Source organism: Telopea speciosissima, chromosome 7 (genome assembly GCF_018873765.1).
Source record: "Telopea speciosissima isolate NSW1024214 ecotype Mountain lineage chromosome 7, Tspe_v1, whole genome shotgun sequence".
In the NCBI taxonomy this organism is placed as follows: Eukaryota; Viridiplantae; Streptophyta; class Magnoliopsida; order Proteales; family Proteaceae; genus Telopea; species Telopea speciosissima.
The window spans coordinates 929,186-953,826 of NC_057922.1; the positions used below are offsets into that span (position 1 = coordinate 929,186).

At 38.5% G+C, this 24,641-nt stretch overlaps 2 protein-coding genes across 2 annotated transcripts; both read left to right on the plus strand.

Moving 5' to 3' along the window:
- Positions 1–5,534: 5,534 nt before the first annotated feature.
- On the plus strand, positions 5,535–8,581 carry LOC122667270 (transcription factor HEC2-like). Its single transcript, XM_043863523.1, has 3 exons — positions 5,535–6,164; positions 8,307–8,369; positions 8,482–8,581. Exons 1-3 carry the CDS (start codon positions 5,545–5,547, stop codon positions 8,579–8,581), a joined length of 783 nt encoding a protein of 260 aa, XP_043719458.1. The 5' UTR covers positions 5,535–5,544.
- A 2,931-nt stretch (positions 8,582–11,512) lies between these two features.
- LOC122668113 lies at positions 11,513–19,964 on the plus strand. The gene is made up of 5 exons (XM_043864685.1): positions 11,513–11,849; positions 14,819–14,883; positions 14,983–15,158; positions 18,832–18,940; positions 19,427–19,964. Exons 1-5 carry the CDS (start codon positions 11,570–11,572, stop codon positions 19,733–19,735), a joined length of 939 nt encoding a protein of 312 aa, XP_043720620.1. The 5' UTR covers positions 11,513–11,569; the 3' UTR covers positions 19,736–19,964.
- Positions 19,965–24,641: the final 4,677 nt, after the last annotated feature.

Sequence of the window (24,641 nt, forward strand, 5' to 3'; positions counted from 1 at the left end):
CCCCCCCCTACTCACACAAAAAGGAAAAAGAGAGATTAAAAACTTCTTCTATATATCCCTTAGAAAGGAAAAAAAAAAATAGAGAATTGAAGAATTGAAATGAAACTTTTGTTTTATTTCTCAACTCATTATTGTTTAGATGCAAAGTTAAAGTAACTTTATGATGTAAAAGTTGTTTAATTTGGGTCTTACAGTGGAGCTTTCAGTCACAAATTAACCTTTTTTTCCTTCTAAGTGGCTAAGTGTGAGCTTAATTCTACCTCAGCACGATTTGACATCAATGAAGACAGTAATTAATTATAACAATGTCCACCAAAACCATCTTTCTCTATCAATAATGGTAGGTAATATATGCGTTGTCTGTCTTCCTGCCTCTCCCTTTTCTCTTTTAGCAATTCTTTCCCTCATTTATATATTTCCCAATTATCTTTATTACAACTAAAATCTACTCTCTTGCTCTCTCTTCATTTCTTCTTGATAGTCATCCACTTTTCTGTCATATTGTAATTTCCAATACAGCCAAACTTAAGAAGCATATAAATGTGAATATGACTAGACTATACCATTCTCTCTTGAAATCTCCAAATTAACCAAAATGGGCTTGTTCCAAAACTGAAGCTCCAAAATTTAAATAAAAAATCTTTAAAATGGCAATGGACTTGGAATAATTCCTTGTGTACTCTTAACACCTTCCACTTGTAAAATCAAACCAACCCCCATTGTTAGTTTACTCCTTATGTTTTTACGATGTACAAACAACATTGTCACGAGGCAAAAGTTCTCCTTCATCCAAAAAGAAGGATTCCTTCTCCAGTAGAGATGTGATCCTATATATATATATATGATTGGATTTTGGGTGTACCATTAACTCCCATACCTTATTGTTCATAGTTATAAATACCCTTTTTCAGTTCAATCAGTGGATTTAAATGTCTATGGTAAAGGGATTCTTACTTCTGCTATGGTGAAGTAAACCTCAGTCCTTGTCGAAAATAAACTTATAAAACTATGGAAAATCCCACATCCACGGGAATGTGCACTAAATACGCATATATGTTATGAGTTTCCTTACTTGATAAACACGGTTTAAAACCTTGAGACCCCACCCACTTGATAGTAAGCGGGTGCTAGTTGCAATTAATAGTTCACGCATGCATTGCTCATTGTGAATTAGGAAAAAAATCTGGGTAAGATTCATATGAACGTGGCTGTTAATAGGAAGTAGTCGTTAGAAGGAATATCCGTACACACTTCATTGAATTAAATTTGGGTTGGACTTTAACCTGGGAGCTCTTTAATTAAGGCCAAAAATATAGGCTGTCTCTGTCGTTGTGTGGCTATGCGTGTGTGAGGGAGTTATCTAATAGCCATTTCGGGACCCACCAAGAGAGGCAAAACTTTTTCCTCTCATATTCCCAATTGGAAAGTTGAAAGTCTCGCCCTTCCATGTCGTTTTCTGAGAGGAACCCAGATCGGAATTTTATTTTTAGAGTAGTATCTGATATCTCTCTCTCTCTCGTCCTCTCTTTTCTTTTTCTTTTTCCTTGTCTACGGAGTGAAAGGATATGTGAGGTGAGATCTGATACAAATCCATCCCCCAACATGTTTTTCCTCATTAAGAAAAATCTCGTGATTGGGAAGAAAAAAGAGAGAAAAACAAAGTTGGATGGAAATGAACCTCTCCAAGTTCAAGGCGGTGGACCACAATATCCAAGTTGTTGGGCCTATGTTATTATACATTTTCCCTCTCAATAATAAAAATTAGGGTAAGAGATTTTTACTTGGTCGCATGGTCTTTACTCAAGCGTCTAGGCCAATGGGTGAGCATGCCTAGGTATCTACCCAGGGGGCAGAGATGTCATCTCACGGTGCGTGCCCTGTGAGAGGGTGTAGAAAACACCACAAAGTAGAGATCTTTTTCCCTGAAAATAAAGATAAATTTAACCATTTTTTACCTAAATATGATCAAATATAAATAACAAATGAAACCTCATTGGAGCTGGTGACATTTAATCTGTTATGAAGCTAAACATGAGTTATTAAGTGAAAAGGATCCATTCCCATGTTACTAATCAAATATCAATTTCAAACAAGTGAAGAAAGTAATCAGTAGTACTAAGTCCAAAGTGATTAAAATTACACAAATGTCTTGGAATTCATAAAAAATGGTGCTAATTAATGCACCATTTTATGATTTGTTTTTCTATATGCCAAGAGAGCAAATGCTAAATTATAATCCATTAATAGACGCCAATTTACATGACGTCTATGAACAACAAGAAAAAACTATATACGATTTATGGGCATGCAAGAGAACGATAATTGGTCGTGTAGCCCCTGCACTAGTGCGGGACTCAATGACAGTATTTGGATGGGATTTTTAATTTCACTAGGGGTCGAATGGTCTTTTCGTACATGCATAGAGGCATTAGTTTATGTCTAGACATAGGAACTACGCTAACCATACAACCAGTTAGCGTTCTTTTTCCCATGATTTATATATAATTCTATACAATAGAGCAAAGATGATGGATGATATAGTCATTTATTCTTGACTTATAGAAAAACAATATATAGCGAGAAAAAGAGAAAGAAAAAAAAATTGCAGAAGTGCATTAAATAAACTTATTTAGGGGAAGGAGCAACATCATCGGCATAGAGTACTATTAGTTGGATATATACATGAATTAAAAGGAGCTATATTGTAGAGATGTGAATAAATTCATTCTTCCATTAATTAATGAGCTCTCTCAATGAGGCAGTGGAGAATTTCTCATATATTTTAAATGCATGCTGGGATATATTAGTGCATGGAATTGAAGAAGATCGAGAGACCATATATATATATATACATGATTCCAGGACCACTGAACCAAACTGTTGTGTTTTCTTTGGAAGAAGAGATACATGATTCCTGGACCATAGAAGGAAATTCTTGATCTGAAAACCAAAGGGGTCCATTTTCTTTTCTTATGCAACTGGTACTCCTTCTTCTTAATTAATAATCAATTTTCGGATCCTCAGTCAGTGGGACCAATTAATGTATCTCTGAGCGGGAGAGAGAGAGAGAGAGTTGAAATCTCAGACCCATTGGATGATTTTACAAGACCAACCATCAAACTCTCTTCCTTGGACAGCCTAAAACAGCTACATCTCTTTTGTTCAGAGAAAAGTGACCTAATTTTTGGCCCAAGCTGTCCCATAATGAGACCACTATCAGACACTCTGAAGTTGAACTGATAAATATAAGGAGTGTGGAGTGTAGATCAGAGCTGACAGTCATGGACTCATGGGGCTTCCTTCTTCCTTATTTTATTCGATCTGTACCATATAATTCTCTCTCTCTCTCTCTCTCTCTCTCTCTCTCTCTTCAATAAATAAAGATCATTTAGAGTTGCTCTTCATCAATCAATCCATGGGTCATATAAGTCAAGTATTTCTCCTAAACAAGGTATGCAATTGGCTTTAGCTAAGTAAATCTCTCATTTGTTGTAAAAATGGGAAATCAAAATTTTATGAATAGTGATAGTTTTTGTGAATAAATGGGATTTCCTAATAAAAGGAAACCTCAAACTGAAGTTAATCTAGGTTCAATTAATTACCTTTTGTTTTTTTTTTTTTGGACCAAACATATCAACTATTCTACAAAGCTTTTTGAACTTCTTTTTTTCCGTTTAATGCACTTCATGGAGAATCTAGCAATTTGCAGCAATCTTATAACATCAGCTTCTTCTTTTTCAAAGATTCTTTAGAGCCAGTTAGTTACATGGTACTGATGACTTGATCATATGAAAGTAAATTAAATTCCTAATATGGAATTTTGATTCCCAGTGATGTTGATGTATAGAGCATCATTTATGTAAATATTTCTTAATATAACTATGTTGTTGTTTTTCTTTCTTTTTTTCTTGATTAATAAGCTTTCTTGGATTGCTAGCTAGTAAATGACATTTAGATTACTGATATTAAAATGTAGTTTACTTACTATTGTCAGTAGCATAAACCCCATCAAGGACATTTTAATTAGGTGCTCTGCTTTAGTGTGATTGATGAAGGCTACGTTAGATTTGGTAATACGCAAAACAAATGAAAAGAGATTGGGGTCAATAGTTGGCAAGGAATTAACTTGATCCCCCACCCACTCCCTAACATAAGGGGCAAACTATGGTCGATCTAGGGAATGGAGGAGCTTTTTTACCATATGTGAGGAAGAGAGAGGTAGACACAGAGGTGCTAATGTACCCTACGCCAGCAGCTCAGAGAACCTGTTCCCAAAACGTTATTATTGTATGTGAAAAGGTTTGTTGACATGCTTGCCTCGCCCATATGCTAGTGTAGGAGCCGTTGGAAGTGCGCTCATGGGCATCCAAGAGCAGGGGTGGGGAGATCATTTCACTGCCCCATGTGAGAGGGCGCATGGAGATGCTGTTGGGCAGCATTCTTTTTCCCTTATTGTATTTCATTCCTTCTATAAAACATTAGGGAAAAAGAAAGCTGCAAGGTTTTGTGGTACTTGTGTCTAGACACAATCTTGGTGAAATGATCGCTCCGCCCTTTGGAATGAAAAATCCTATCCTTATTGGATGCCACCGTGGCTCTCATTGACTCCCGTGCTGATTACATTATATTGTTTTCATCCCTTCACATATCACACACACACAAATAAGCAAAGTGAGAGAGAGAGAGAGAGAGATCACAAGTAAGTAAGGTTATCATATTTGGTGATGAGATGCTTTTCCAAAACCAATTAATCTCCACTCCCACCCGGGCTCCCCCGGGCCACCCCTGAAGGAACGTGTATGGTAAGAAATAACAGTAATGGAAGTCTCTTCTCTACTTAAAAGGGGTAAGAAAGCAGTAGGAATTTGAATCCTGCAATCGTCATCCATGAGGAGGAGAATATGAAAGAATTCTTGGGATGTGGAAAAGCTTGCATCCTTCACGAGGTGCAGTTTTTGACCCTTGATTCCTTATTATAATTTTTGGGAGAGGGAAGACAGCGTGGCCCTTAGTGCCAAGTGGAGGAACAATGAAAACATAAGTAGAAGCATCAACAATGTTAGGGATTTCCAGTTTTCTTTGGAGTGCAGGACGGTCATTTCACACCTAATCTGTGTCCGGGCCACCACGCTGCCTTTCACGGTTTTTTTTTCTTCTTTCCCTTAACCCATGATGGATCTTTCTCCAAAATCTTTGTTCATTTAATTTCCAGTACTGCATCATACCTAATTCAGTAAATTAATAAGTAAATAAATAAACAGAACGCTTCTCTTTCTCTGGTAAACAACACTTGCTCTATGTGTCATCGAGCCTCTTTAAGGCACAAAAGGCAAAGGAGGCTTCCTCTCATTACTCACCAAACCTGCTTTCACATCTCATCTTTACTATATTGTGAGACCTGAGATGATATATATGACAACACTTGAAGAAGAAGAAGAAGAAGAAGAAGAAGAAGAAGAAGTCATCAGCTATGCCCGCGCAGCCTCCCCCTTTTCGTGGCTTATTCTATACAAACCCACAAGCCTGCTCCCTCTTGTTTGTATCATGGATAACAGCCGCTGCAACAGCTGCACAAGCAATTATAACCACACTACTTGTGGTGTTGACATGACCATGGAAGCTCTAATCCTCCATGATCAACTTCCTTATGACTTGATTTACCCTAATTATCCACTTGATCAGACACATCAAATAATACCAATAACCCCAAGCCATGTACTCAACCCACAAGGTTTCCCCAGTGATAATCAAGTTGGAATATGCCAGAGATCAGAGGAACAACAGCAAGAAGCACAGCCAGAAGAAGAAGAAGAAGAAGAAGAAGAAGAAGAAGAAGAGGAATTAGGAGCCATGAAAGAGATGTTGTACAAGATTGCAGCAATGCAACCTGTGGACATCGACCCGGCAACAATTCAAAAGCCGAAAAGGCGTAATGTTCGCATAAGTAATGATCCTCAGAGTGTAGCTGCACGCCACAGAAGAGAGAGGATTAGTGAGAAGATAAGAATTCTTCAGAGACTAGTTCCAGGGGGAACAAAGATGGACACAGCTACCATGTTGGACGAAGCCATTCGCTACGTCAAGTTCTTAAAGAGACAAGTGCACCAGCTGCAGTCCAATGATCACTCATCTATGCCGTTGCCGCCACCGCCGCCGCCGCCGCCGCATAATAATAATAATAATAATATTGGAGGAGGAGGAGGAGGAGGAGTCATGGGTCGACACTACTTATCAGCTTTGGATTGTGAAGCTCTGGGCATCACCTCTCCCTTTTCCTCCTCGGTGCAACCACCGGCTGTTGGGGTTGCCGGATTCACCATTGGAGCCACGGCCGGCAGCGACAACCCATGTAACACTTTGCGCTTTAACCATCAGCTGGATGAGGTAATTAGGATCAATGACTCTAAGTGATTAACAATGAAGCAGCATCGATATCTTAATTTATTGGTGTAATTGAAAGAAACTGGCCTGATTAAATTAAAGGAAGAGATCGAAGGGAATGTGGGATTAATCTATTGTGCTTTAACCAATAGATTATGATTATTACGAATATTAATTACTAGTATTATTAGTATGGTAGCTAGTGGCCTTATAAGTGAAGATTAACAGAGGATAGTACTGTAGGAGATACGGTACGTAGGTAGGAGTACTTCCCTTTTGGTCCTCCCTCATCTTAATTTGTGTTTTCTTTTATTAGTTTAATTTGGTCTCTATTGGGTACGTGAAGATCGAAATTAAGCAATTGGACAGTTGAATGAGAAGCCGTTAATTACCTTGAGTTACGTAACTCCAATATCTATATATCATCTTATGTATAAGCTAGCTAGGGATTTTCTGCAAATCCTAACAGCCGGAAAGTTCCATTTTGTTGGGCAAATCCTCTTCTCTTCCAGGCTGGCCGGCCGCCGGGTAGAGCTAGTGGTGTGACATCTTTTTCTCTTTCTCTCTCTCTGAGGAGCTTCACATATGGTGTCATCAGTCATGTTCTCGTGATCACTTATGAAACCATTGGGTCTGTCATTATGGGCTGAATTAGCTGAGCGCTGGATCGGGACTGAAATTGTTTTGACAGATCATCAGAGGTAGGGGGTTGGGTATGTTTGGTGATTCAGCAGCATGCATCGGCCATAAGATGGTTGAGAGCGACTGCCTTAACCTTGGAAACAGGAGCATTCATCCATGTCTTTAATGCAACAGAGCTGTTGCTTTCAACTCCTCTCTGCAATTAACAGATTTGCACGCTTAATGATCGGTCATATTTGTGCGTGTGCTAATTCAATCATTGTACTCTCTCTCTCTCTCTCTCTCTCTCTCTCTCTCTCTCTCTCAGGAAAACTCATTGGCAATGAAACGGGTCTGATGATCTCTTTAGAATTCGGATCTTATTTTTACATGATATATAAGAAGCCATACCCCCAATCCAGACTATTCCACTCTTACATATATATATATATATATATATATATATATCCAATGGATTTGATGCGTGGACCACATCGATCTCGGGTTCAAATACTGATCAGGTAGAGAGAAGAGAAAAGCACAAGAACAATGGAGAACTATTGAAGCTGCTGCAAACCATATATGGCCTGAATTGATCGATCAAGATTAACCGGTTTCAGTTCTCACAAGAGAAACTCAGTTAATTTCTCTACAACCAACATTAACTGTATATGAAAAAATAGGGGAAAAATAAAACCCTAAAACCAAACCAATTCACCCTCCTGACATGGAAAGCCCAAAATTAGACATTATAATCATGAATCATTTGATCTTAATTTTGGGATCTCATGTGTGACCCTGTTTTGACCATACACTTGACTTGGCCCTTCTGGGATTGTAAAGGAAGGGCCCAAGCCCCCTATACCAACCAACCTCCACGTCTCCATCAAATACAAATACTACGTACAGATGGCAAAGTCACCCCTGATGAAATGCTTACAATCAGCTGAATTGGGAATCCTAATTAATTTATAAGCGACAAGCCAAGCCAAGCCAGTACCTGGATTTTTTTTTCACTTGAGATCCACTACATTATTAGATCCATGAGTTCACTACAATTATGGATTTTGAAATTAGAGATATTTACTGTCTCCATTTTGCTTGTTGAACAGAAATGGCATCACGTACAATATTATGATAAACAATTAAATATCCATATGAATTAGAAGGGTGAGATGACCATAAGATGAGAAGATGCTCTAGATGGACCAATTAGTCGATTGTTAATATTGATTAAGAGATTAACCATTCTAATTATATTTGCTAATAAAGACTTTACATCTATATTAATTATGTATTCCTAGGTATTCCACAACTGCTTGGCGTTGTTTGGTGGATGGTTTGGATGATCTCCCCATCAAGGACAAGTTAAGAAAACATATATAAGGTCTTGGTGGCTCCATATTGCATTTTTTTGTTGGGTGAGGGCAAAGAATAGGGATCATTTATTTTTTGAGTGTTTGTTCAATACAAAAATAGGAAAGGATATTTTGAGTTTGTGTACTCCCTTCTAGAAGACCTGGAATTGGTAGCTTTTTGGAAGCAAGGTGGATCATCAAGACATTTAAGGAGGATTTGATTGGGATTATTGCAAAGTTGGCATTTTGCGCAATGATTGCCTGCACTTGGAGGGAGAGAAACTTTCGAATTTTCAGAAATAAAATGAAAACCTTGACTTGCATTCTTAGATATATTAAAACGGACATTGAAGACCGGTGTGGAACTGATATGCCAAAGGGGTTGATTACCAATAGGAACCTTTTCCTGGTTCAAAAATGGAGAGTCTCTCCTTTGTGGATTGAGAGGATGAGTATTGTTCTGTTGAACTGATTCTAGTGGCTGAATTTTTGTCCATATTGTATATTTTTCTTTTGGGGGGATTGTTCTCTGCCTGGGACCGCAGGCTGCGCCCAGACACATGGAGCGGCCATTCAAGGGGGTGGAGCTGTCATTTCGCCCACCCCACGTGTCTGGCACATCCTGCACCCCAGCACAGAGAAAATTTGGCTTTTTTTTTTTTTTTTTTTTTTTTTTTTTTGATTTTTTAAAATTTTTTATACATGTTGAGTTTATATATAGCTTGATGGTCTTATACTCTTATAGATCGATGTTTAGACTTTCCAGGTTGTTTGTGTGTGTGAGTTTTTTTTTTTTTTTTTTTTGGGGGGGGGGGGGGGGGGGGCTGTAATTAAAAATTAATAGTAGTAGGTAGCCCTACTACTTCAGTCCTCACACAGGCTGCTTGGGGTTATAGATGCAACTCAATCCAAGCTGCATTGTGCATTAATTGATGAATTTTTGAATAGGGCTGAGACTTGGCATGTAAGGAAATTTATATCTCTCATTATTGAGGTCGATCTACTTCTTAAGGTGATCATCATCCAGTACTAAAGCATGGGCTTAGCTTTGAATTCTCGATTCTATCATTAATGCCATGGAAAATATTGATGCATTGTTTGATACTTAAGATCTTAGTAATTAAAACAAATTTTCTTCTTAACTTTGTATTTTGTTTTTCTTATACATTTCTTATTCTAGTTGGATTTGAAAGGAGGACTCCATTAGAGGGCAAGAGAGAGAAAGAAGGGAGGAAGGGAAAATGAGACCAGGAAGCCATCAACCTATTAAAAGAGCTCTAAACAAAAAAGGTGCTTCGTTTCAAGTTCAAAGCTAGCATAGGAAAAACAATCATGAAATCTCTCATGACCTTAGTGTTGCAGAGGTTGAATGCTATATAGTGTGTGGTCCATGAAGCTATTTAATATATAACTATAGTAATTTCTATCCATAACACCATTTCAACCGAATCCAACCATACAACACCAATCCTTGATGACTTAGGAGGTCTACACTCAATGAATCATATCAAATGCTGACTTTCTTCACATGCAATCGAGTACGTACTCCAAGGGTTGTCCATGAAAAGTTTTTTTTTCTTTTTTGTTTTGGGTAAAGAGGAACCCGGCCCACCCCTTTGGGTAGATAAGGCAAATCCCAGAACCATATAAGACCCCACAACCCATATGTAAACCAAGAAAGCCCAAGGCCAATGAAAACCATGAAAATTTTTACTCCAAAAGGTGGAGAATATTTGAACTCAAGACCTCTGCCTTCGCAACTCCCAAAAATGATCTTATTTCACTCATTTTTCATCTCAATCATAAGTTCGTCATTAAAGTGGGCTCTCATTTTGTGGTAACTGGTTTTGAAATTTTATTTAGGGAAAGGGTTCTGTAAACTAATGGCATTTTGGAACATACTAAAATCCTAGGAAGGATGGTGGGTGAATGACCCGTCCTCTATAGGTGGAGGAAAACTTTGTCCATGGTATAATATGGAGAAAATTTTCCACTACTAGGCTGAAACATTCACCATACTATGCTAAGGTTCACAAACCCTTATAGGGTTTTAGTATGTTCTCCAATATACCCTCCCGGTACCTCCGCCCACATCTAAACCTACCACCATTCACCGTGGTTGAAAGAAAACTCGATTCATATAATATTATTTATACTATAGGCAAAAGGTGACACAGTGGACTTGGCAAAACATCACAACTGGCCTGGCCTGGCCTGACCTATGTGATTGATTATGTGGCAATATCCAACCATATAGATAGGAATGGACCTCCTAAATTAGTGACATGTCAAATGTTATGGTTGAAGAACTCATTTATATGGTCCCATATTAAGATGCCTCTTAACATGCCCACCATCGTTATGCTGCATGGTCGAACGATACGGCCATATCGACTGTTGGATAGAAAAGACATGATAAGGATTAGCCATACATTAAATTTTAGACTAAAACTAAATCAGAAACCCCCTCGTGTGTATATCTACACACATCTTTGGTACTTCAATCGCTACCATGCATTCTCCCATGATCTTGGATTTTTCAAAGCTTTATTTTCTCACTTGATGTGCTGAAAATTTTCACTTGAGAAAGAGACCTTCGATTCTATGTATCCGCAAAGATGAATTTAAACTTAACGACACCCCTAAACCCGATTTGATTGGTCATTGCCATCTCCATCGTCACCCGTCCTTACCATGGTTTGATGAATTGATATTGGATCGGTCGATTCGGCTGATCCCATATCGATGGATCCGTATAGACATTGGTAAAAATGTAAAAAGAAAATCTAATTTATTGAAGAACAGGGGTGAACCTGACCGATCCGAATCCATATCAGCAGAGACTAATACCGATTCCTATAACCCTGGTCCTTACTCGTCATACTCAGGGTTATGAAAATCGAAATCACGATCCAATCAGTTAGTATGGATATAGAATCGGCCCTCCGAATATAAAAACCCAGCGATCCAGTGAGAATTACCCCAAAATTGGTAGGATCGGAATGTTTAGAATCGGGATCGGTCATGACAGATTCTAATCCGAACCGATCCGATTCCGATTGCACACGGACGCTATTCTTAAGGATTTTTATCATCTCCCATAGTGCCACCCCGACGAACACCTCAGGCCTTTGGGGGGCATCTATTGGATTCACTTGGTTTGTTCATGGAGTGGAGTTGGAAGGTTACTGAATGAATGTGGATATAGGATGGCAAAAATGGCAATTGCTGCGACTTGGAATCTGAGTTCATCAAGGTGTTCGCCATTTATACTCAATCATCCGTTCTTCAGCAGGCTTCACTACCCTTCACTTAACATCTCCTTTTCCTTTCACCACTACCCACCTCTTCATTTACGAAGAAGCTCGTGTATTGTTCATGCCAAGAAGAAAAGTCCACAATCCGAACCACCTCTTCTCAAACCGACAATTGTTGAAGAAGTGACTCTGGATGAAGAAGAAGAAGTGGTTTTTGATGAGTTAGAAGATGGTAGATACCCTGTTCTCTTCTTTGTTTTGGTTCCTTTTCTATTTCTTTCTCATTTATGTTCTCGTGAATTTCTGAACTCGGGCTAGCTGGGTATTATCTGTTCTGATTGATGAAGCTTTTCATAATTTCCTGTTATGAACTTATGGTCGTTCTCTTTAGGATACTTTCGGTAGCGGGTTTGTTTAGTTTCTTGCTAGTTTTATTCTCTAATCAAGGTTCCTTATTATTTGTATCTTTACAGTAGATTTGAGAACTCAGGCAGTCGGCCTTAAATCTGCGGCGTGTGCGGAAATATGGGGTTTCCTATGTTCTCTTGATACGAACTTAATCTCTTTTTCGTGGATATTATGGCTTGTGTTTGTGTTTTGATTCAATGCTGTCCCTATTCTTTCATCCTCATTTCTCTTCTGTGGATCCAAGGCGTCAACTTTGTCAATTGGATTACTCTGTTTTCTCTGTCCAAACATGCAAATTAAGAATTGTGAACCTATAATCATGTTTTGGGGGGGGGGGTATTTCGGTGTTAACAATTGTTTCAATGGATAGAGGGGCTGGAAATGATGCTGAATTAAATATTAATTTAACAAGCATGGGGTGGTGAGAGTTTGGAGTCGAATACTTGGATAGAGAGGCGGGGAATGAAGTTGAATTTAATATCAACTCAACTATTGGGGAGGCTGTGTTGGCAGTCTTGATGCCATCCATGCCAGTAGCCCGTTGGGTTTATCTGTGGACATTTTACCTTCCTCTGAAGGAGTGTGTGGGGATTGGATGAGTTCTTCCTTTGCCTCAGTGAATCGGCGCAGAATCTGGGTTATTCCCCTCCATTCCTTCCAAGATTCAAAGTGCGGAAGAAGCCCTCTTGCCCTCCTCAGTCAGGCAATGTCACTCAGAGTAAGGCCAAGTGACTGGTTGTTTTGGGCTGTCCTTTTCTTTGTTGAGGCTGAAGCAGTTGAGAGTTGTGGCTGGCTGTTTGAGCTGTCCCTATCTTTTTGTTTCCTTGTTGGATTCCCTTCTAGCTTGTCTGCTTCAGGGATAGTCCGCTGAATTTGTTTTGGAGCTCTCTCCATAAATTTTTTCATATTCTTTCCTTTATTTATTTTTTTTTTGGGGGGGGGGGGGGGAAGAGAGTTCTGGGCTTCATTGAATATATTTTTATACACCCCCAAAAGATAATCATGTGGTCAGTGATATTCTAGGGCGTTGGTTTTGTTTACTTTTGTGTGGCGATACCCAATTGTTGAAATCAATTACAAGGTTTTTTAATAATCCAAACCATAAAATCAGACGTATTTATAAATTGATATGAACCCACATTGGAGAATGATTATCTATATACTGATATGGTGCGAATTGATGAAAGAGAGATACCGCAAAGTAATTATTTTAGATATCTGGGGTCAATCATAAATAAAGAAGGTGACATCGAGGATGATGTGTCACAGAGAATTAAAGTGGGATGGATGAAGTGGAGAGGTGTGTCCGAAGTGTTGTGTGACCGGTGTATTCCTCTAAAGCTTAAGGGAAAGTTCTATAGGACTGTTGTTCGCCCGGCCATGATGTATGGGGCAGAATGTTGGCAGTTAAGAAGTGTCATATTGATAAGCTTTGTGTAGCAGAGATGAGGATGTTAAGATGGATGTGAGGAAAAACTAGGAAGGATAAAGTACGGAATGAACATATAAGAGCAGACTTAGAAATTGTCCCTATCAATGACAAGCTCCGAGAGAGTCATTTAAGGTGGTATGGCCATATTCAACGGAGACCTAGGGACGCCCCAGTAAGGAGGAGTAATATGATCGCGATTGAAGGAGCAAATTGAGCTAGGGGCAGACCTAAAATGACCATAGGAGAAGTAGTGAGGAAGGACATGCATAGTCTAGGTCTAGTCTCAAGTATGACCTCAGACAGAACTTATTGGAGGGCAAGGATCCATGTCGCAGACCCCATCTAGCTGAGATTAGACTGCGTGTTGAGCTATGCCTTCTACCTCTTGTTACCTTCCATCTTTCTTTTATTTATTTATTTATTTATTTTTTTTCCATCTCCTATCTTTTCTTCACCTTCTAGTTTTGAGTATAACTATGGTTTCTCTATTTTGTTTTGTTTTGGTTTCATGTAGCCTACCCCATTAAGTTGGGATAAGGCTGAGTTTGTTGTTAGAGGTTTGTTTTTATGAACCCATATTGGAGAATGTTTATCTATATACTTTGGAGGTGATGACTCCACAACTTGGTTTTATATCCAGCATTCTTTTGATTATTCATCATTTTATTGGTCTATCTATCATCCGGAATCAGGGCAACACACATCTTACACCAATGTACTCATGTTGACACAGCACAAACATGACTGTGCTTATGCACTATGTCACGTTCATTATATCATTTCTAATATTTTTAATTATGAATTTTGATAGATAACATGCATATCCATTTACTTAGACATGCATTATTAAAAGAGATTTCATAGAAAATACAACAGTTTGTTGCTGAAATCTGAATTTATACATTGGGCAACTCCTAGACAGATGTATCCTGCTTATGGCACCCACACCTGAATGCCTACTGTAAATAAAAATTAGCAGCTTCTGGTCTCATATTCCAAACTAATTGGACAACTTATTATTGGATCTTGTTGGAACATGTATCTACCTTTTAAAGATAATAATATAAAACCAAGAACTCGCTAAAAACATTCCTTGGTTTCTTATTATGAGATTCTAAGATGGAGTTAACGCCTCCTTGGCAAAGTAATCTTTTATTGGCAATTTTCATATTTAATGGTTCATTCTCACATTTCTCCATCAAGCTTTTGGACAAAACCGCTGAGTGTTGTGCTTTATTTTGTTCATGACTAAATAATTCAAGTTCTTAGGTGTTATCATTTTTGTTCTCTAAAAAAGAAAAAGAATCCTTATCCATCACCATAGTGATATTATGTCTAAGTGAATTTCTTGAATTGTATAGAGGGTTTTATGGACGATGATGATTATTTTGAGGATGAATATGCTGTGGAGAATTCTGAACTCCATGTAAGTTTTCTGATGTACGCACAATTCATGTCATTTTTGGTCATAGATGAAACTATACATATCCCATAACAATGCCTTATCTTATTCTTTTTCGTCTAGATTGGGGATGGAGGTGAAGGAGGTGGAATTTCTCTTGCTGGTACATTGTGGGACAAACAAGCATTAGCCATAGCTGAAGAAGTTTCTTTGTCATTTGATGGTGACTTGAGAATCTATGCATTCAAGACATTTGTGAACTCTACCATTAAAGTGCGCATTGAAAAGCTTTCCAATAAGTAAGTGGCCTTGACATTTATCTATTTGTCCTTGTCTAGTGATCCTGGAGAACCGACTTTAACTAAATGATATGTATATGTGAAGGTTTTTTTCCAAAACTCTTGTACAATGGTCAATGAGAAGTGGTTGGTTATGTGCCAAAAAGCCAACTTCTTATTTGAGATCATGGAAGGAAACTTTCAAATCTATGAACTCTTGTGCTTGATTTATAATACTGCTAGGTTGACATTGACCTTGTTGTTGGCCTCTTAATTCTACTCAATGATAGGTATATACTTAACTGCCCTCCTTTCCCCCTTTCCTTTCCCTTCCCACTTTATGCAGTTTTCAGCTTCGCAGAGTTAGAGAGTGAAAACTTGATGGATATCTCAACTTCGGTAGAATATTCTTTTAAGTTCTTAACTTGGATTCCTGAGTTATATAAAAAATACAGAGGACAAAACTAAACTTACCTCAAGTGGGAACAATATTTAGCCCTCATTTTATATCTCTATTATATCCTCTTGAAAGTTTCATGGAAGAACTATGGCGCCTGAAGATTACAAGAAGAAAATGAAAATTGCAACTACTTAACAGTTCACAAGCAGAGTAGGAGGTATGGATGGTGGTTGTGTGTCTTGGTGTCAGATGCACCTACTCCTCCAAAACCAAACAACATGCCCTAAAGGTGCTAGGTTGTGTGTATAAACCCCAGCAGGCGTCTTGGTGTCAGATGCACCTACTCCTCCAAAACCAAACAACATGCCCTAAAGGTACTAGGTTGTGTGTGTAAAGTATAAACCCCAGCAGGCCTCTGCGGCCTCTGCTCTAACTGATCGACTTACATGAAACGGGCATCTACCATTGCTAGGAGCCATTGCCCTTGTAAGCATCTCCTCCTTCCCAATGTTGACTAACAGCTGATGATGACATCTCAGGTTGCTGTAGTGCTGGTTCTGGTTTCCATGAAGAATTAAATAACATTTAACTTTGCCCTTTTGGGTACATGGGTTATGATCTCTTTAACCAACAATGACAGGATAAATTCAAGAAAGATACAATGACTGGTTCTTGGGTTGAAAATTGGTTAGGTATGGTTTAAAGGGTTCGTGAAGTGTGGAACATAGCCACCTTTCATATTTTGGAGTCTGTTGCAGCTTCTTTTCCATTGAAAGAAGTTTAAGAAGATATGTGGTTTGTTTGTGTCCCTACTTGTATTTTTTCTGGTTTTCTAATGGGGTGGAACTCACTATAACAGCAAGTAGTTAGCAGTTACACCCCACCTACAAGCAAAACCGTAGGGTAAGATTCCAGCAAAACAAAGGGTTTGATGGCTATAGACTCAAGGTTTAGATCAAGCCCAAACACTGGCCAGGTGTAGGTCTATGGCAGAAGAACAATATCTCCAAATAAGGTGGAAATCCAATGGTGGGATTGGTAGTTACAATAGAGAGGATAAAAATAGGAACATAGGGAATTCAGATTTAGTAACTAACAGGTTCTCACAAACTACAGGGTAGATCACCTTCAAAGTTGGATGAGTTGTAGAGACTAGGCAATGGAGCTAACTCTCATAGTATCATGGTCAACTGATGGCTGTATCGAGAGTTATGAGTAAAATATGAAAGTAGAAAGTAGAACCTAAAATTAGAAACTCACAAAGATACTATGATCTGACCAGTGGATGAAAGTCAATTTCTGGTTGATAGAAGGACTCTAATGGTTGAATAAAACTCCCAAATAACTTAGTAATCTGCTGGACAAGTAACAGTTGCAACAGGAGAACTTCAGAACTTAGTAACCGCAGGGCTTGAACGGACGAGGACAGGTCTGGTTCAAGTTCAACTTCAGTTCAATCCTCTTTTGAGTAATAGCAGTCAAGTGTCTCTGTAGAGCATCTAATTACAGCAGCAATCATCGAACTGGATGGTGTGTATTCTGTAGAAAACTAAAGAGCAGAATAGAAGGTAGAGAGAAGAAGAGGGGGATATGATAAGGCCTCTTACCTTTGGCCCTGGTCAATACCTCACTAACCCAAAAGGCATCTCACCTCACAACTGTATCTCACAGCAAACAAAGGCAAAAGCCAATATTTTTCATTATCAAAATTGTTAGAATGATTTGAAGCCTTACACTTGCTTATATGGATGTAGTCTACTTTCAGAAAATAGAAACAAATTAAAATAGCAACTAGTAGCAAGTAATTGGAACCTTCCCATTGATATTATGTAACCAACAGAAGCTATAGTTCCTGATAACGAGTAGAAACTGGAATTAAATTTTAGGACAAAAAAGTTAGGACTTCTAGCAGCAGGAACAGAAAACCGGTAATACTGATAGGAACAATAACTTAGAAAACCCAGAAATCTGCAATTTAGGACTTCAAGGAGAAAATAGATGGCTTCTAAACCCTGAATCCATAGCTTCTAAAACTTGGGTTGAGCTCCCTAGAGTTTGAGACCTTTCAAACAAACCCAAACCACAGATTACTGTAGCAGAAATAATGGTGTGATTCTGCTTGATCAGATTTTCAGAGAAAACAGAGTAAGGGCAAGGGCAATGTTAGTAAAGTTCTGAAGTAAGAATTAGCAACCGGACTTCATTGAAGAGGTTATTAGAGATTCAGGAAAATAATCATAATTGAAAGCAGAAACTGAATACCTAATTTTCAGACACTGACAGAATAGCAGATTGAAGATAGAAATTAGTGTATGGTAATTGAGGAATAGAGCACCAAAGTTCTACCTGTTATGATTATTTTCTGACCTAGAAAACTCCGGCAACAGCACTTGAACTTGCATTAGAAAAGAAGGGAATTTTCCAGGGAATCCACTCTAGACTAAGAGAAATTAACATCTTGAGAGCTTCTGTGAATCCATCCCATTACACCTATTTTTTGGAATTAACATTCCTCTTCAGGTTTCCAATTTCAACTACAACTCAATTTTAGAAACTCTTAACTCTAATAGAAGATGGAACTTTCTTAGCTCTAACAGAAAAATAGAAACTATAACTCCTAATTACCATAGGACGAAGAAAATGGAAACTAGAAACTCAGCAAAAATAGAAACCAAGATGAAAAGAAAAGAGAAGTTTAAATCTTATAGAAGATGCTGACAGATAGACCTGAGAGGAGGCTCTAGGAACCCCACAGCTAGGGTTTCTAGCCCTTTTTCTTATTCCCTTGGTTACTGCATCACATTCTGCTCTGGTGGCAAAACATCATACCAAAGAAGCACACATGAACAGAGTGGTAAAACATCTTCTCATCTTATGATCTCACCCTTGTGATCTCCAAATTCTATGCAAGATGACAAGGATTGCTAAACCTTAGGATTTTTCTCTGAGCTTAAGATGGTGTTTAAACCTATATCCCTTACTTTCCAACCCTTTAAACAAAGGCTACTATTTTCTACCCAAGTTTACTTATATGCAGTCATGCATTTTTTGGAGGATTTGGTCTCACTATACTTAGGTCTGTTACTTGCTGTTCCCTTCAATTTTACAATATTAACAAGTTCCCCAACCCCTACGACATCCACACGAAGATTGTGTTAAGTTGCATCAAGAGTTTCATTGTATTAATTGATTTTATGTTTTAGATTTCATGTTTTTTTATTTGCTAAAAATCAAGTTGTCAACTTCTTCATGCACTCCATGGTAGCAACTTCTAACTTGCAACACATTCCATAGGTATGGTTCTCCCAGCATGGACGACATTGAAACTTTCTCCACAGCATATAGAGCACGGTTGGATGAAGCTGAGCTTGCTGGATCCATACCTCAGGAAATATTTCTGGAGGTATATGTGGCAGTATTTTTTTGTATTGGTGTTATTTGTGTCCTTCCATTGGCAGCCCTTGCTAGCAGCTGGGTTTACTGGCTCAATTAGGGCCACTTTAGGCTGCAATGTGGCCAGCTATGGTTAGGGGTCGTGCCTGGGTATAATTTGTGGAAACAATAGATATTCAGCTAATTTGAATTGAGTGTAATTATAAGTTCTAGATGATACCAAAAATTCCAACCCTGCTCAATCTGTGGATCAAAGTGGTAAGACTGGGGACCAGCTCGTTGGGTAGGTCATGGGGAGGGAGAGAGAGCTTTGTTCCTTGCTGCCATTAGTCAGCCCAGTTCAACCCATGGTCTTACCAATCAATCTAGCAATGTCTAGTCCAGGTTTAAAACTATATTTTGTTCCACCTGTCAGTGCAGTTACATCTTGCTGAAGATGGCTGGTTTATTCTTTTCATCAGATTTTATCATTATCCAAGTTGTATATGTTTTTTAGGTGTCTTCTCCTGGTGTTGAAAGGATTCTTCGCATTCCAGAAGATCTCGACCGGTTCAAGGATCGGCCAATGTATGTAAAGTATGCCACTGAGGTCGTAGCTGCAGGCTCATTGACAGAAAGTGATGGTGTTTTCAGGCTTGTTTCTTTTGATCTGGAGACTTGTTGTTGCACATGGGGTTTGGCAGATGTGAGGATAAATAGAGATAAAGCAGGGAAAGGAAGACCACTAAGCAAAAAGCAACGAGAGTGGCGGTTGAGCACACCCTTTGACTCATTGCGTCTAGTTCGGTTGTATTCTGAGATTTGAAGCTAGGGTCACTTAGGGGGTGTATGTGTAAGTATTTTTGTAGTTACAATCAAACACATAGAATTAATAATATTTTGACAAAATTTAGTCTCTGTTTTTGCACTTAATTCCCTGTTGGGCATTGCTGCTTTCACCCTCTCCTTGGCTTTATGTAGTCATGTGTCTAAGGATCCTGAAAAGATAAAACAAGATTTTCTGTTCCCAATTGAAAAGGTTATGTTATCTTCAATTTTGAATTCTGTAATTCCTAATTATCCTTATATTTTCATTTTTATAGAAGGAAAAGAAATGTCCATGTTTTCAAAGGGACAAGAACTTCTTGCAGTAAAAAACAAAAATATAGATACTTAAGAGTGTGGTTGCAGACAAAGAAAAATGGGGGAAAAAAAACACCAGAGAATTCTGATGTCAATAAACTTGTGTGTCCATGTACGGATTTAGGATTGTGAAAGAATGTGAAGTTAGGCCATTTCCAGAGTTACTTCTGAAAGAAGGCATGAGTGGTGAAATATTCCAAAACCTTCCCCTGCCAACACAACATACAAAAAGAAACAAAGACATGACATAAGCAAAAAAAATACAAAAACACAGAATGTTCTTTTTCAACAATGCTTAGAATTGCAAAAAAATAATAAAATAAAGAGTGTCCTAGTGCACGGGGCTCCTGCTACTGCAGGAGGGGCAAATGTACGCAGCCTTACCCCCACTTTGTGGAGAGGCTGTTTCCAGCGACTCAAACCAGTGACTGCTTGGTCACAATGGAGCAACCATACCGTTGCACTCAGGTCCACCCTTATTTTGGAGTTTGGACTCAGAAGTTTGATAATTCTATGTGCTTGTGCTCACCATTTGATCCAAACTAGGACTTTATTTTGGAGTTTGGACTCACATTATTTTCTCCTGATTTGTCTTGATGACTGGATGTCTCTTATAATTGAAATAGGTATTTTATTTTTGAGGTAGAGAAACCTCCTAGGTTATTGTATATGCTCCAAACCCTAAATTATGGCACTTCCATTATGATCAATGCACAAGATATTACGATTAAATTCCATATTAGATATAGACAAGACTTTTCATGGACAACTTGGTCAGTTGGTTAAGTTTGTGAGAAACCCTTGTATATTGTCTGGGGACTGAGGAGAGTTTTAAGTTAAAGCTATGAAACTTCTGAACAGTTCGGAGAGGTTTTGAAGTTTGGATTAGGTTGGATGGACACACCTACTTTTGTCATGTGGAGGGCTGATATGGCAATTTTGACTTTAGATATGTAAGGAATGCTTTGGATAGACCACGTGCCAAATTTCAGCCCATGTATTGGCTCACTCTCCCATGAACCATATTGGCAGTCCATACACCCTCTTTGTAGTCGTAGATTTTTTGAATGCTTTGTTTTGCCAGTGTCAATGCTATTGGACTGAAACTTGAATGTGAACAGGGGGTTTGAGGTCTACCTGTTCACAACTTGCCATGTGGCAGAACTAAATGCCCATCCATCGATTCCACATGGTTGTGCTGTCCATAAAACCTGCTCTCATAAAATAACCATAAAAATTGGTCTAATACACAAGAAGTTTCCCTTTATGACCTTGTGATTGGACTCATGTGTCATCATTAACTCCCACCCCATACTGTACATAATCAAAAATACCCTTTCCCATGCTAATCAAAGGGTTCAGATCTCCTTGATGAGGAAATTCTCTCTTTACCATGAATGAAGAGAAACTGGGTCAGCGTAAATATATGACCCTCCCCTTGGTGCCACAGAGGCTGGCCATTTCCTTGACTTGCCTTAGTACCAGGCAGTTATGGTTAGATTAATTGCTCTTAACTTATTTGATGAAATGGATTAGAGAGTAGAAGCTGGATGACATAGGAAGACAGGAGAACTATTGGAGATTTTTTGCCCTTCTATGCTTTATATCGGGATATTTTAGAAGGAGAATAGTGAAGTTCCATAAATCTATAGAGGAACTAAAGAGGTTATTCATCATTCTGTTCCTTTCTGTTGAAGAAATGTGAAGTTGTGGACTCAATTTTTGGAGGGTTCTTCTGCTTATCCCCCACCCCCCCCCCCCCTTTCCCTTTTCCGTTTTGTTTTCTCATCTCTTTTGGAGCTTTAACTAACCCCCCCCCCCCCCCCCCACCCCACCCCCAAGAAAAAAGAACTATTGAGCTTTGGCAGCAAAGAAACAGATGGCAAATGGGAAAAGATGATACCAATTATTACGAAGGGAGGCGGCCCCCCACTCCTCCCAGTCATGACATGATAGAAACATGGGGAATTGAAGGAAAATGGTGGAGGGACCATCTGGAAGTTCGTGGTTTATCTTTGTTTGTTTTGGAATGGATGAATCTATTGTAAGTTCATGATTGGAGTTCAATAAGCCCCACAAAAATCTCTTCTTTTTTTTTTTTTTTTAAAAGTTTCCTGCTACTCTTTTCTTATCTTGGAATCTTCACATCCAAATCCATGACCAAGGAAATCTGAAGTAATGTCTAATCCTATTGGAAGTTGAACCTTCCTGTCACAAGAGTTGAAAAAGGAAAAAGAAGTTTACTAATCTGCGATGGTGATTATGAACAATGTGCTCTAAACTTTGTCATCATGGTTTTAAAGACTAAAGTTACACATATCTTCTTGTAATTCCAAACCAATCAAGATAGTCGTGTGTAAAACTAGTCTGCCATTGTGAGTATGAACAATGTGCTTTAAACTTTGTGATCATGGTTTTAAAGATTAAAGTTACCCATATCTTCTTGTAATTCCAAACCAATCAATATATTAGTGTAAAAGAAGTTTACTAATCTGCCATTGTGATTATGTACACTGTGGTCTAAACTTTGTGATCATGGTTTTAAAGACTAGATCTTTTTGTAATTCTAAACCAATCAAGATATTGGTGTAAACTTCCACCAAATAAGAGCATTTGCACTGGGAGAAAGTTTTCATTCTCTAGGATAAATGGATCTCTTCATCCACCATGATGTGACTCCATGATTGGACTCTTGGACAGTGAGTTTCATCATTAAACATGTGCCTGCTATTGTACATGGTTGAAACTATCCTTTCCCAAATCAATCCAAGGATCAGATGCCTTCTCACCTAACGAGATGTGAGGCCCACATTGACACCCTTTTTCCTGTTCTAACCCATGTGGGCCCCGTGTTGATGATACTATTATCTACACTGCCATTAGTGTGACATACAGATTCCTCCCCACCACTAGCGTTGTGGGAAATCCTCTCCCTTAAAAAAAAAGTAAAAAAAATCAAGCCAACCATTTTCATTGGTCGGATGCTGCCTCTTGCCTGCTTGAAAGCTTTAATTACTTTGCTTCAGCAAAGTCTGGTCAAGAAAAGGTGAGTTAGCCCTTATAATCTGGGTTTATTTTATCTATTTATTTTTCTTTTCCTGGGGAAGGCTTTCATGATGCAGCTAACCCTCTCTTTAGGGTTATTACCCTTTTAGATGGAAGCTTTTTGGATGAAAGGCAACACACTACATTACAGGCCTAAGCATCCAGCAGCAACAACAAGACGGCAAAGAGACAGGATCCAATCTGAAGAAGTCTTTTGGACCAACCCCCGAAGAATTTTTTTAACTGCCACTGCTGCATGCATGACATCTTCTTTGCTTTCAAAATAAAGTAAGATTTCTTTAGCTAAACTAATTCTGATTGGATCCATATGAGATAGTACTTTAGCTTTATTAGTAATTAAATTTTGATTACTTTGGTGGTCTTTTTCTTTTGGGAATTTAAATAAAAGAAGACACCACACTGTGATGACTTCACTGAATCTGGACCCACTAGTATAAGCTACAAAAATGGTATGGGGGGGGGGGGGGGGTGTGCAGTACTTGAAAACCAAGCAATTAAGAGTTGCAGCCTCGAGCCCACAACTCCCAGTCATGCATGAAGATGTACTAGATTGTTCTGGACCAGCCTGGTTCAATGTCTATTGGAGTATTAAGAGGATGGGAATGGCCACTAACTTAGAATTTAAGGTCTAATGCCAACTGGGTTTGAATGAATTTATAGAATTGAAGCTCAGGTGAGCAGGAAGTGTTTTGCCCAAATTGGTGTTTGGCTTGAATGGTAGAAGGAGGATCTCTTCTCCTGAGCTGAATCATCATGATGGACCACTCAATCAATCTCTAAAGTGGGTTGTGAGATCGTTTAATTGCTGGCCTGTACGTGAAAGCTTCACGAGAATTAACTTCTGACAAAATCAAATCATAGAGGCACGGACCTCCCAATTCCAGCCTGAGTACACGAGTTATGGAATCTCTATGTGCAACAAGTATATATATAAATATTGAGAGGATTACACACATCATATTCTTTAGTGCCCAAATTGGAGATTTTCTTTAACTGAACTCAAACACAAAATGGGAAAGTGTATACTAATTAAAGTGGACAATTGGACCATATATGAAAAATGTAACACAAATGAAATATATGATTTTCAGATGGAATTAAAACGCCATTAAACTGCATCAAGTTTCCAGTTTTAATCACATTAAAACTGTGAACAGAAAGATAATTTTAGTAATAATTAAAAAAAAAAAGAGAATGGTCCAATCTTAGGGATCACTCACCCCAAAAACAAGCCAATTGAAAGGAGTGGTGGGTCAATTTTGGGCCAGGAATTAGTAAATAGTAATGTGGGCCTTCTGCTTTGATAATGATCCATCCATGGTCCATACCAATGACCACCACATGCACTACTTATGAGTGCCACCTGATCGAGGAGTTGAGGTTATAATAGTAATCCCAGAGTGAGAGAGAGAGAGATATATATATATTTAATAATTAAAAAGATATTAATTAAGATAACTAGATAAGATTGGAGAATGATTAGTCAAAGTACAAAGTTGACCCGATTTATTTTTGTTTTAAAA